Raw genomic sequence first — 14086 nt, 5'->3', positions numbered from 1 at the left:
AGGACGCCCGGCAGGACGCCCGGCAGGACGCCCGGCAGGACGCCCGGCAGGACGCCCGACTGGACGCCCGGCAGGACGCCCGACTGGACGCCCGGCAGGACGCCCGACTGGACGCCCGGCAGGACGCCCGACTGGACGCCCGGCAGGACGCCCGGCAGGACGCCCGGCAGGACGCCCGACTGGACGCCCGGCAGGACGCCCGGCAGGACGCCCGGCAGGACGCCCGACTGGACGCCCGGCAGGACATCTGACTGGACACCCGACTGGACACCCGGCAGCACGCCCGGCTAGACGCCCGACTGAAAGCCCGGCAAGAAACCACACACGAAGGCTCAGTGCCGGGACTCCTGCCCTGATTTTGACAGTTAGCCTAACGAAGAGATTCTTGTGCAACAGCCCCCCCTCCCCCCCAAAAAAATAAACCCCAACAACAGCAGTAAAACACAGTCACTGCAACTTTTATTTATTTTAACCAATCAAAGTGGTAAATAAGTGAGAATGAAACCAGTACACTAATCATCCCCCCCCCCCATTTAAACAGAACTAAAGTTTTTTGTCATGGTAAGCCAACATTCAGAGAAACTATTGATTCTAATAACTATTTTTTTTTCCATATTCCCCTACAGTCGTTCTCTCTCTGTCACACACACACAGACACACACACACACACACACACACACACACAGACAACCTGAGTGTTTCAACTTGACAGCGAGAAACGGTGTGAAAATAAGATGAGAACATTAGATCTTGCTTCGTCAGCTAAGATGGATGATCTTTAAAAAAAAAGAAAAAAAAAGAAGATATTTTTTCCCCCACAGCTTAGTGTTGGCCCATCGTCTTACACCACGCTGACTGGCACCGCATATTCAGCAAACCTGACGCTAAAGCCAACATTCATACTAAGAAACGTTAATGTAAAATCCTGGTATGGCTGGGAGAGAGTGTGTCACACGAACACCATCATAACCCACATGAATAGAGCTATAATACCCCTCAGCTGTCATACATACACATGCATACTAAAGCAGACATTCAAAATGGACTGCAAGTCCATAAAAGTCTGTCTTGGACAAACTAATTTATAAGGGTACCAAAGACACTATTTTTTTTTTTAACCCAAATTAGACCAATTGGAGGACATATGGGAATGGCCGAACGCAGGAGGAGACCCTGCTTACACATCAAAACGTGAAATGCCTACCCCTAAATCCCTAGCAGTTATTCACAAAAACAGGTACAGAGGCTAAACGGGAATTAACGTGCCCCCATTATAGGGACGCAAACCCTTCTGACGCATCTGGTCTGTGCTCTACACAGCCAACTTTGAGAACTACGGTTTCAAAAATATACATTAAATGCTTAGCACAGTCGTTATTGCAGCATTTGGTTAACTGGCTCTGACGCGCACGTTTTGAGAGAAAGGACAGCTGTCACGTGTGATTTTGAACATCTTGTGATGCGGTTCTCGTTAAAATTAAATCACCTGGAAATCACTGATAATGGCTGGCATGACTTTGAAACACTTTAGCTCAAGTTTCTACTAAACACATGAATCCACCATAACAAACTGCTTTTCCTTTTAAGCAAAAGAATTATCTTCAGAAATCCATATTTTAATTGTGTACTATTAGCCATAAACAATTAAGTTCATTTACGTAGAAAAGTCTGACACTAATAATTATTATTGTTATATATTGCAACCAAAACCCTTAGGATTTCACTACACTCAACTTTCCTATCATCATTAGAAGGTCTGACTCTCCACTTTGAATTTCTAAAATATAAATAAGCTTTAAATCAAATAAACAAAAATAAAACCCTTGTTAAAGTGGGGGGGAATTATATAAAAATGATACCAACGGGTAATATTACTTAACTGGCACCATTGTCTTCTACTTTCTCAGGAGTGTGTTTTTTTATGCATCATCATGGCAGGATGTGCGAAGATAAGCATGTGCGTGCACACACGCACACACACGCACACACACACACACGCACGCACGCGCACGCACGCACGCGCACACACACAATTTCGAATCATGTTAGAACAAAAAAAAAGTGGGAAAAAAAAAAATTTAAAAAATAGGACAATGTGGAGATGTTTACTTTGACTACATACAAAGCAGATATCGAACATCAATCTTCCTTGCTTGATAAGCTCCATGGCACCAGGGAAGACTTCCTGTCACTCAAAGACATGTCCTGGTGCCCCCACAAGGGGACGCCACACACACAAAAAAAGAAGACTGGGACGACATGACGACTCCGCACATTCCAAGGACCCCCTGCATCAGGCGGCTCCGAAGGCTCGGGATCGCAACAGAACTTTCCGGGATTGAAATCCACTTCGGAGGGCCGCAACATTCAGAAAAAAGGACAAAGCAGAGCGGCCGAGTCGTTTGACAGCAGATAGCCGTGTGGGAAGCCAAGCTTACAGACTCTCGGTGAGGAGAATCGCTCTGAAAGCTTCTCTAGCCGTCCATTAGCAGACACTTCTCATGTGTTTTGAAGACACGCAAAAACAAACAATAAAAAAAAGAACTAAACAAAACCATTTAACTTGTACAAGTAAAGCTTATCATGTGCAATACCACAAACGAAAAAAGAATTCCCACGTGCCACATCTCTGTTCAGTCATCACACTGAAATGTTCCTCCTGAAGGGATTGGTGGAGAAGCTGAAGTTCCCCCCCATCCACCCATTACGCTAAATGGATGCACACGGTTACCTCTGGTGGGAAGAAAACAAAAACCATCCATCTCTATAACCACTTTTTCCCACATCTCCTAGTGTTGTCCACCTCCTGTGCAGTTTACCGCCCAGTCTCCATGGGGTCCTCTTTGAAGTTCCCACAGTGCTCCATGACCTTCCTGGAAGCCACAGAGAGGCACCGAGCGATTAATCAAACCTCATTATCGGAGGTGTAAAGTTCAGGTCCAAGAAGTACAAATCCAGACCAAGATTTTGTTTCAACCAAGCAGTCACAGTGTACAGAATGGGTTGACAAACAAAATCTTGGTTTGGATTTGTACTTTCTGGATTTGAATTTTCCACCTAAAACATAAATAATCAAAAACATGGATCCAATTAGCTTGGCGCTATATTATAGTCTGGGATGTCACAGAGACCTGGAGCTTAACCTAGGCAGCACAGGGCCAAAGCTTGGGCTGGACCCTGGATGGGATCCATCATTGGGGAAACACAATCATACATTATGGGCAATGTTGAGACACTGATTACCCTAACTCAGTGTTTCCCATTCCGTTCCACGGGGACCCATAGAATGTCCACATTTCTGCTCCCAAAACTGTTGACTGTCTGGTAGGGAACTCAGAGGGGGCAAAACCATGGACCGACTATGAGGCCCTGAGGACTGGATTGGGAAACACTGCCCTAATTGCATGCCTTTCGACTGCTGGAGGAATCCAGAATACCTGGAAGAAACCCATGCATGAGGAGAAGAAGCAAACTCCACACAGAGTAGCGAGAAGTCTGAATCCCCAGCCCTGATATTGTGAGATAACACCACTACCCACTGAACATCTGCATTCTTAAGAAAATAACCTGAAATAATTTTTTTGTTGGTCATAATCAGTTAAGAAAACGAACAAAAATTCACCAACATGAACATTAACATGAACGTAATGAATATTATGTATCTTTCCTCAGTGTTAACTCTCCAGATACTTGGCGTCAGGGAGCTGTGCCATACCTTGCCATGTCCTTTGTCTCCTCATGAGAACTAGGCAGTTCCAGTACACTCAGCAAGAGATTCATCCCACCCTCCTTAATCAAGAGGGGGCAGTACTTACTCGCTGTGGAAGGGGGGGGGCGGGAGAGAACAGTAGGAGAAAGAACAAGAGGTTTCGCTTGATGTTCAAGAGTCACAGTCAACTTGAATTTGTTGACGACAACCAGCATCCCAATGTTGCCGCCTGCTTGTTGATGATGCTGACAATATTACCCAGGAGAAATAGTCTGGTACTTACGGTAAACAGACACCAGGTTGTACAAGGCCCAGGTGGCCCAGTGCTGGCTAACTGGAGCAATGCCCTGAGGCAGCAATCGAAGGATTGGTTCAAAGGACCTGGGCAGGAAAGATCATTGTTGGAGTTTGAGGGGCCTACAGTCTAACATTCTCTCATAATGGGGTAAAAGGTGCAGCGTGGATATGGCTGTCTGAGGGCAGGACCGGTCCTTCCTATACCTCCAATAAAAGTTACAAATCAGTTTTCAGTTCTCTCTCTCATGCTGATGGACTAGACCAGATGTTCATCCAATCCAATGCTGTATAAATTGACTTAAGTACTAGGTGGTGAAAATGTACCCAAACCCTACCCTAGAAACTAGAGGTGTCTCTCGGCCAAGGTGACTTCACCAACAGCGGACACCTGTTGGCGTTTCCCATTGACCTGAGCCCCGTGCTAGTCATGAGTAACTGACGTCACGATGTCACTGACCCAACGGCGACCCAAGGCACCTGTAGTTGATGTTCCTGCGTGAGCTGACATCCCAGCTCCGGATGGCTTCCCACATCCTTTCCATGACCTCCTCCCGCTGGGGCTCATCCATAGTCCAGGCGTCGGGCCCGTCAAACATGATGTGGGAGAGCACGCCGCAGGCGTTGTACGACACCTCGATGCCGTCCGCCTTGCTGTCCAGCAGGTTGCTGCATCGCCATACAGACAGAGGACCACATGACAAAAACCAAGTCATACATTTGGGGTAGTGATTTTTACTACGGGATCTTGCCGGCTCCTCATGTACTCCACTGTAGTGAGGAGATTGATGTAACCCCCCCCCAAATTGGCGCCTGCCGTTATAGTACGATGAATCAAGACAGACAATCCCACACAACCAGAAACCGATAGCATATTTAAATCTGTGTGGAATCTAAATGGTTCTGTTAAACATAAACACAGCCTATAACTGAGAATTATAGTGTAAAAGTGAGAGGAGGAGGAGCGGAGTGACGACTCGCTCCCACCTGAACACCGTGATGAACTGCGGCGTCATCAGCTGCGGCCGGAGCGCCTTCACTTCCGCCACGTTACCCAGCAGGCCCAGCATATTGCGGTGCAGCTCCTGCTTGTCAGGGAACTCCTGCGGGAAAGGGAGATGCCCGTGAGCGACGGGCACGAGGCTCGGGGACAGCTCGGGCCAGGTCGGAAGCACGGGACTACAGGACGGGGTTTCCGAGGCAGACCTGCAGGGACCCGACTGCCGTTAATGGAAAATAAGTGGGCGGGTGTGTGGATGGATGGATGGATTTCTGGATGGATGGATGGAGCAGAGATAAAGTACTAACAGTACTTCCACTTGTCTGACCTCAGTGAATTTTGTCCTTCTGCAGAGGCCCCAAAATTAGGCAGCATATTAGGCAGATGACAAAAAAAAAAATACATCAAAAAGACAATTATGGAATTGACAGACTTTTGACAAAAGACACGGAACAATGACACATGTACAGGGCTTCATTCAGGAAGCAGGAAGGTCCACTTCAGGTAACTGCATCAGGGGCTGGGAGGTAAAACCAGCTACTCTAGAGATATTTATAGGGCCAGTACATGCTTCCATGGCAACATGACACCGATCACACAGGGATAGTAAAATGCAAAATGAGCCACGTCACCGAAATGTCACACGTCACGGAGGCCGAACAAAGTAGCAAGGAGGCACCAATCACCCATTTATTAATGTCGAATCTATCACACAATATGCAACTCTGAGGGCTGCACCTCAAAGACAACATCAGCACTAACCAAGTTCAATGAGAGGAACAGGAGGTGCCCCAAATGTCACGTGAGGAGCGGATACACTCTCCAAACAGCCCGACTGCCTTTACGGTCTGCAGCGGCCCAGGAAATCACAGACACCAAAACAGTGAACAGGTGACAGAGAGCATCTCTCCAGAAAAAGGGCAGCGGCTTTGGAGTGTGTACTCAGGTAGCTGAGGCTCACAGATATATCTCAAGGTACTGGGAAATATGTTACTACAAAACAGATTGAATTTTGCTGCTTATCTGATATAGAGCAAGTAGACTATCCTATGAAGCACAGAGGACTAGGGTTAGGGGCAGTGCAACACCAGGCAGACACTCATACACATTATGGGGAATTTCGAGACCACAATTAACTTATGAAGTCCATTCAGACATGGGATTCGAACCCGAGACCCTACTGGTGTGAGGCCAAAGTGCTATCCACTGAGCCGCTGGTAATGCTCCCTTCCAGAGCCCCCGCTTATGGGATGGTTAAGGGGGCGCAATCTGACCTCACCTTTAGGCATGACCTCACCTTTAGGCATGACCTCACCTTTAGGCACTCCAGGAAAAGGGCCATGCCACTGCGCTCCAGGAACATCCGACAGTTATCTGGCGTCTCGTCCGTGATGTTCCACAGGGCGCTCCAGGAGAACTCCATCACCTGATCACACTGCGGGTCCGGAGAGGGAGCGAGAGGGTGAGCGAGGAAGGGATGGAGGGAGACTGGTCTTCATTTCATCCTTAATAGACTTATTCCACACTGCAGCCAGACGTTATCATCTCATTAATCAGTGCTGTGTTTCTATGCTAGTGAATTTACTTTAGGAACATAGCTAATAACACAGGCAGGCATGCAATACTGAACAGTGGTTAGCGTAGCGCTATAAAGGCATCAAACAGGCCTAATTACACATACAGGCATATAATACTCAGCTGTGGTTAGCATAGGTCTGCGAAGTTGTCAAACAGGTAAACTTAAAACATGGTTGTAAGAAAGCACGACACACCTAAACTGCATTACAAAAAGAAAATACTATTATTTGCACCTATTTGGTTGAAACTAACTAGAACCTTAGTTTCTCAGTACTAATTAACAATGCGAAGCAGCTTTGAAGGCAAAACTCCATGCAGTCTGGTGTGTGGAAGGGAGGATGGGTAAACCAGCAAGCAGACTGTTAACCCTTCCAAACCGCTCAAGGTTTCAGTGCTGATTTCGCCACCTCAGGTCATCACTGGTCATGACTACATATGACACCTAACCAGCCATTTCATCTTCTACCCTTAGGGACGAGGAGAATATCAACCTATGCTTCACTGCGCTGAAAAAAAAGCCGACCTCAACTGGACTCACCAGTTTATCCAGAAGCTTCTTCTGTATCAAGTTCAGCATAGTCTGAAAATGAAAATGTTTGGCGGAGAAAGTTAGATAAACGCCAAGGGGAAGAGGAGGAAGAGAGTTAAGCCTAACACACAAATGCACATTCAGGGTTTGAATCTTCAACACTAAATATTTCAAGCCCGGCCAAAATACTTACACTTAAATGATTCTGTTATACAAAGAAAATGGCTTAACTATTTATATGGCTCGATACGTTATTGGATATTCAAAATCTATGGGTACAGCTTCAGGAACCCATCAGAGATGTCAAGCAAAAACCTTTGAGTTACAAACCCAAGACCTACCCACTGCTAGCCTGCCTCCTACTTTTCTAATGTGCTTAAAAGCAGGTATGATGACGGCCGCTGTGTTTGCGGCCTCCAGGGCACCGGTGTGACTCGCCTTGACGAAGCCCATCTTGCCCACTGCCTCTTTGTGGTCATTGTCCACCTGGCAGACCAGGGCATTGCAGAGGTGCACAGCGATGCGCTGGATGGACTCGTCCTGCCGCGTGGGCTCCAGGATGCGCAGGAGGAGCTGGTTGACCCTCCGGTACTGGAACTCCAGCTCCTCGGGGATGCTAAAGTTACACAGTGTCAGGCAGCAGTTCCGCTGGACCTGGGGTGGAGGTATGAAATGCAGTGGTGGCAAAAGAAGAAACACGTCGGTATACAATTTAATATTATTAAACAGATGACACTACAGCAGTGATTCTCAACCCATGGGTCACGATCAGAGCTGGAGATGTCAGGTCCGCAGAGTACAAATCCAGACCAGGATTGTGATTCAACCAACCAGTTGAGTGCTCAGTGACTGTGATTCTCTATACTCAACTGGTAGGTTGAAACACAATCCTGGTCTGAATTTGTACTCTCCGGGACCTGACATCTCCACCTCTGGTCACGATCCAAATTTGTGTCACTGCAAGTTCTGAAAGGGTTGTGAGGTAGAGTCGGATACGTAAGCATTTTAAAACCAGCAAGCTCCTATGCTGATCCACGATCAGATTTCCCAGCCTCAGCCCTTGACAAACTATATAAACAGATCTTGGGTCTGCAAATGCTTAACGGAAAGCTAGTGAACACTCGACCAATCCAAGAAGCCAAACCACAGATGCTTAATTTACAAATTCACTGGCACATCCAATCAGATCTGTGCAATAGGCATCGATTGGCGTAAATTGCAGAGTGCACTGTACACTCGACCACAGCGTTAATTGAAACCTATAAGACTATGAAATCTGAAAAGAACACCCCCCCCCCCCCAGAGTCACATGATGCATTCGCCGATATGATTGGGGGGTCAAGCCCCTGCCCTGCCTACCGTGACCTCCTGGTACTGCTCCATCCCGTTCAGCACCACCTGGATGACCTCCCTGCGCAGCCGGATGCTCTGGTCGCAGCGGTACTCCGTGTTGGTCAGGTAGAAGAGAGCGGCGCTGCCCGTCACCTGGATGCTCTTGTCGTACTTGTGGCACTTCAGGGCTGCGATCACCAGCTGGGGGGGCAGTGACACGCATTTGAGGCCAGATGGAGCTTTTGATGTTAGCGAAGCACTAAGACAAGGGACTGCTGAGTGGTTCATTCAGTTTGATAAAATGCTTTATTGCTGGGCTAACAGCAGCACACTGACTTACTTAATAGCACACTAGCCTCATATCTCCAGGCTTCTTGCCTCCAGCTCCTTGTGCGTGGAGCCTCCAGGAAGCCTAGAGTGTGCATGTCCCTTGTGATCCCTGGCGCCCCCTGCGTTGAGCACTGCTCCCCTGGCTTTCTGCAGCCCTGCCCTGCATAAGCACTTATGGACAGTGGATGGATGTATATCTTTTGAATCCCCCCCCCCCCCCCCCCAAGATGGATGCTTGCTAGGTCTGGTAAGGGGTATATCTTGGCTTTGATACAAAGATGTGCTCCAAATCTAAAACGTGCAAATTTATGCATACTGAATATTCAGCGAAATGCCCAGATACCAGAAAACGCTAGAAGTAATCATTTTGACTCCATATGAGTCATGGGCGCATCAGAAGCAACGAACGCAGATGATTGCAAGCAGTGCCTTCACACTCCGAGTCAAAACCCACACCACACTTGGAGGTAAGTAAAGGCTACGGCGGCACCCAGAATCTGCAATGCATTGTGGGTAAGCACAGGGCGCAGACCTGCAGAGCCCGGAGCAGCTGGCCGCAGTGCTGTATCCTGGCGATGTCAAACAGCTGGTTGATGGCTCGGTGCGCCAGCTCCGGGCGGAACTCCGTGTAGGCCTCGATGGCGTTCAGGATCTGCTCCTCATTTTTACCGCCGGTAACCTGCAGCAGGACGGAGACGACGGTGTGAGGCTACTGTGATAAGCAGCACCAATATGGCGGCTTCCTTCACTTCAGTTTGTGCTCATAAAAGTTCCCAACCCAACCTGTGACAAGACTTAGCAGCAACAAGCCGACATATAAAAAAAAAAAATTAAACCAGAGATTATAATTTTGTGCACACACTATTAAATGTATAAATTATTCTGAAGGTTCACTTGCAATTATACCTGCGTCCAACGGGCTTGTATTTTCCTTAACATTGTGCAGTATTTAAAGAAAGTTTTTGACAGGTAAAGTGAATGATAAGACAGACCCGCCCCATAGGTACCTTCACAGCTCACCTTGTAGGCGGGGATGTGCGACAGGTTACAGAGCGTGGTGTCATAGAGGCCCAGGAACTGCAGCGGTCTCTTCAGCTCACGCAGTGGATAGATGCTGCTTTTACTGGGATCAGTGCTGCACGAGAGAGAGAGAGAGAGAGAGAGAGAGAGAGAGAGAGAGAGAGAGAGAGAGAGAGAGAGAGAGAGAGAGAGAGAGAGAGATACACAAGGAGAAACATCTTAGCATGCAATGCTCTCCCTCCCCTCCCAAGAAACTTTCAATATAAGAGAATCAAAGACACCACAGAGGCCTGTAATTTGGGGGGGGGGGGGGGGGGGGGGTTGAAGGCACCCAAGACTTCTCTCAGGAGTGGCTTCCTACCTAGGGCGTCCCACGGCCTCCTCGAAGGGGGGGGCGGCGCAGTTGTCCAGCATGACATGGCCTGAGATGTCCAGCGACACCAGGTGGGTGAGGCTCTGCACGATGGCCGTCAGCAGCTTCCTGGTCAGCTTGAACTTGCCGCTTCGTCGGCTCTCCCGCGATATGTCCAGGTGCCTGCAGACAGAGAGACGCAATGAGGGAAACGCGCAAGCAGAAAGGCGGGGCCCCCCGCTGCCACCTGCACCCCACCGCCTAACATCTCCAATTACTCACCAGCCTCAAGTAATACAATATATACTGATTCTGGGGGGTACAGAGAGTCCAGAACCCCTTTGGGGTCTTGCATCACTCGCCTAATCGAGTATGATGAAGCCCACCTCCATGGAAAAGGAACAATTCCACCAGCAGACACAAGGCCAAAGAGAACATGGGACATTTGCACGGAGGCTCCCGGGCCTCGCAGCTCACCGGAGCTGGTCCATCTGCAGCACGGTGTGGAACACCTCTTCGCAGAGCTCCACGTTGTACAGCACCAGCGAGGTCAGACGGTCCCTCCACTGGGCCAAGAAGGCTGGCCGGGGGAGCTGGAGGCCCGAGAGGTCGAGGGCGGTGAGGGACGTCAGGGGGCTCAGAAGGGCCTCCACGTCCACATCGGGGGGCAGGCAGCCCAGGTTGAGCAGCCGCAGTCGGGTGAAGCCCAGGAAACTGAAGTCCACGCCTTTCCTGTGGAAGATGCTGCTGCAGCCGAAGAGGCTGAGGGAGACCAGAGTGTGCCTGAAGTCAGACAGCGTTTTCAGGCTGTGGGCCGATAGGTTGTTGCAGTTGGTCAGGTGAAGCTCAATCAGGTCCTGACAGGGTCAAGAGAAACAAAAAGAAGAGGCAGGGATTCAACAGGGCTCATGTACAAAATTACAGCTCTTACAAAATAATTATTCAAGGTCTTAAAGAGTTGCTAGACAAAGATGGGGGGATCACAACATCAAACACGTAAAACGCAACTGAGACAAAACATAATTCAAATCTTAGACAAAAAATATATTTCAGTACACCCCCGACGGGACCCCAAGATGAAGTCGGCACTAAATTAAATAGTATTTACCCTTTAATACAAAACAACCATAAGTTGGGCTAAATGGCCTCCCCCTTGTGTGTAGTATGTTCTTAAGAATATAGGGTAACAAGTGTAAAATCCCCCCCCCCCGCAAGACCCTGACAAGGACAAGCAGTTAGACAACGGCTGGATCGATGAGGTATGAATTAGCTGAAAACTAGTTTAGAAAAAGGTGAAAAGATTTGTCATTCAAAAAGTGATGGACGGGGAATATAAGTCCTAGCAGTATAGAACCATTAAACTCAGAGCCGGCACTAGATACACAGATAAAACATATTTTGGGTCACATGTGTGTGGAGTTTGCATGTTCTCCCCTTGTTGTCGTGGGGTTTCCTCCGGGTACTCCGGTTTCCCCCCACAGTCCAAAAACATACTGAGGCTAATTGGCGTCGCTAAATTGCCCGTAGGTGTGCATGTGTGAGTGAATGGTGTGTGAGTGTGCCCTGCGATGGGCTGGCCCCCCATCCTGGGTTGTTCCCTGCCTCGTGCCCATTGATTCCGGGATAGGCTCCGGACCCCCCGCGACCCAATAGGATAAGCGGTTTGGAAAATGGATGGATGGATGGATGTTCTACATCCAAGCAGACCGCAGTCCAAGTTATTTTAATGTGTCTGTTCTTTGATGCCCTGAGCGTCAGTTCTGCAGATGGATCCTGAACACATGCCCACCTGCTTGGCAATGGCCTGCAGGTTCCGGTCCGACACGGCGTCCTCCCTCAGGTGGACCCGGGAGAGCCTGGTGCTCCGAGGGTCCGAGAAGAGCTGGAAAAAGCCATCATGGCTCTGAAAGTCGCTGTCCGTGTGCACCAAATCCATGTACCTAGAACAGCGAAAACATCGGAGCATCAGCATCTGCTGCGATCCGCTCCTAGCTGCCAATCAGACAGAGAAGCGGACGTACGCGTTGACGAGCTTGTCGCAGATCTCGCTGGGCAGGAACACGTCCGGTCGCAGGCGGAGACCCCCCTTGTCGCCTGTGCAGCACATGGTCCGGCTCAGGTTCCGCAGGCAATAATCCGTGGAGAGTGCGATCAGGGAATCTGGGTCGTCCCCCACTTTGGTCGCCATGGTAAACCCTCCGCCTCCTCCGTCCCTCCCTCCCTCTCCCCCACACAGTCGATGATGGGGAGCAAGCAGCTGGCGTGGAGGTCGATAAGTGAAGCTGTAGCCTCACTCAGAAGGCATTGGGAGGCCGGTTGACGTTGAGCGAAATGTGGAAGACCTAAAACTCTGTACCGCGCCCCAGGCAAGGAAAGCCAAAACCTGTAGGGCAAACAGAGACATCAGCCGGTATGACCTAACAAGAACCATGCAGGACTGTTCAAATCTTTCACTGAATTCAGCACAGATAGAGTCATTTAAAAGAAAAGACACAGTAGAGAGGCATTGTAATTGCTATAAATATCAGTTCATTTTCAAATATCAGCTCATATTCATCCAAGTAATTATCCGGCTTCTCTGGCACATCGGGTTAACATCAGGACCTCACTTTCAGTTTTTTGTTGCATTTGTCACGCTTCACAAATCCGCGCACCTCAGGTCCTCACGGCAGGAAAAGACAGGGTTTTCTGTTGAACTGACCATTAAGTGCAACTATACTCAGAACCGGGCTTCCCTGGATCAATCCTCAATGTGATCGGCGACCAGATCTGTCTATATGCCGGAGTATCGTGGGCAAACCAAGTCAGAACATCTCCATAAAGACATGTTTTAAACGGCGTACAATATACATGTATTTATAGTAGAGTTTTGACTGCCGTCGTGTTTTCCCAACCGCTCGCTTTGTAACAGGCCCATCTGTTAATATACAGGGTGCCATCAAAAGTCTGCCCCGTGTAACTCCGTCCTTAACATTACGCACACCAGTTTGCTCAAACTTCCACTGTTGTAGTGATAGACTTATACATCTCTACATAATAGCGTATAGGTACGTAAAAATAAGAAGTGACCGGTTTCTAAGGAAAGCAGAGGTGCGAACAAACCTTACCCACAGCTTTAGGGTGTTTAAGTCTTGCTACCACACGCTTGGACTTAGGAGTTTGTTCCACGGACATAGATTATATATACATCTGCGTCCGATTACCCGCACACCCACCTTCAAAGTTGTCCAATGCACTGGTACACTTTCGGTTTCCCATTTGATTAATTTAGCCTGAATACATAGAACGACTAGGAAAAATGCATCTTTTGATGGCCAAAAATTCAAAACAAGTGCGATTAAATAGGGTGATCTTCTAAGAACTCTGCGCCGACGTGTTACCGCTGCTGGCGGCGTTATTTGCGGACAGCCCCGGTCAGGGAGGCACTTAGAAAAAAGGCAAAACACACACTTACGAATCACTTAAAACAAGACATGCATCTGGCTAATATTGTTCAAGTGCAGGTGAAAGAACATGACAACTGACTCTGACTCCTGACAGAGCCTCACCTGCACAGAAAAAAGGGAGAAAATCCCCCGGGGAGGTGGAGGGTTGGAGGATCTCGGTTACCTTGCAATCGACGTGCCTGTTGAGGGCTAAACGGTGATCCCGATCCGATGCATCGGCGAGCTCTGCTAGCTAGCTGCTACGGCTGGCAACGGGTTACCTCGATCTCCAGCACCGTGCAGCATTTGCACAGCGCCGCACAAGAAGACAGTTTGCTAGACAGTCCTCCCACCTTGACCCCGATCGCGGGTAGTCGCTCCGGTTAATTCGATACGAGCTGGTTGTTTTCTTTTATTTTAAAACAGGTTGTGTGCTTTGCTTTTGCTCTGTTTCGTGTAACACTCAGCTGTCAACAATAAAATCGCCACTTCCCGTTTGCTAAAGACCAGCGCAAGG

At 48.7% G+C, this 14086-nt stretch overlaps 1 protein-coding gene across 3 annotated transcripts; it reads right to left on the bottom strand.

Annotated features, from left to right (window-relative positions):
* Window positions 1–447: 447 nt before the first annotated feature.
* Window positions 448–14071, bottom strand: zer1 (zyg-11 related, cell cycle regulator). 3 transcript variants are annotated; one of them, XM_049019890.1, is made up of 16 exons: window positions 13693–14071; window positions 12166–12527; window positions 11934–12084; window positions 10622–11001; window positions 10154–10327; window positions 9793–9907; window positions 9305–9451; window positions 8470–8643; window positions 7549–7764; window positions 7120–7161; window positions 6319–6438; window positions 4991–5106; window positions 4484–4672; window positions 3993–4090; window positions 3716–3818; window positions 448–2873 (listed from the first exon to the last, which is right to left on the bottom strand). In XM_049019890.1, the coding sequence occupies exons 2-16, from the start codon at window positions 12330–12332 to the stop codon at window positions 2816–2818; spliced, it is 2250 nt and encodes a 749-aa protein (XP_048875847.1). In that variant the 5' UTR covers window positions 12333–12527; window positions 13693–14071; the 3' UTR covers window positions 448–2815. The 3 variants fall into 3 exon arrangements, with proteins under 3 accessions (XP_048875847.1, XP_048875846.1, XP_048875848.1); XM_049019889.1 differs by having other exon boundaries at window positions 13754–14071; XM_049019891.1 differs by lacking the exon at window positions 13693–14071 and adding an exon at window positions 13360–13604.
* Window positions 14072–14086: the final 15 nt, after the last annotated feature.

This window comes from Brienomyrus brachyistius, chromosome 7 (assembly GCF_023856365.1).
Source record: "Brienomyrus brachyistius isolate T26 chromosome 7, BBRACH_0.4, whole genome shotgun sequence".
Taxonomy (NCBI): domain Eukaryota; kingdom Metazoa; phylum Chordata; class Actinopteri; order Osteoglossiformes; family Mormyridae; genus Brienomyrus; species Brienomyrus brachyistius.
This window is presented reverse-complemented; position numbering and strand designations above follow the sequence as displayed.

Bases quoted from the DNA above. Each gene is read 5' to 3' on its own strand.
- zer1 (XM_049019890.1), bottom strand. From the start codon at position 12,332: ATGGCGACCAAAGTGGGGGACGACCCAGATTCCCTGATCGCACTCTCC. The intron at 8,644-9,304 runs GTCTGCGCCCTG...CTGCCCCCCCAG, and splicing joins AGCTGCTCCGGGCTCTGCAG to CTGGTGATCGCAGCCCTGAA. The intron at 4,091-4,483 runs GTGCCTTGGGTC...TTTCCTGCCCAG, and splicing joins CGCAGGAACATCAACTACAG to GTCCTTTGAACCAATCCTTC.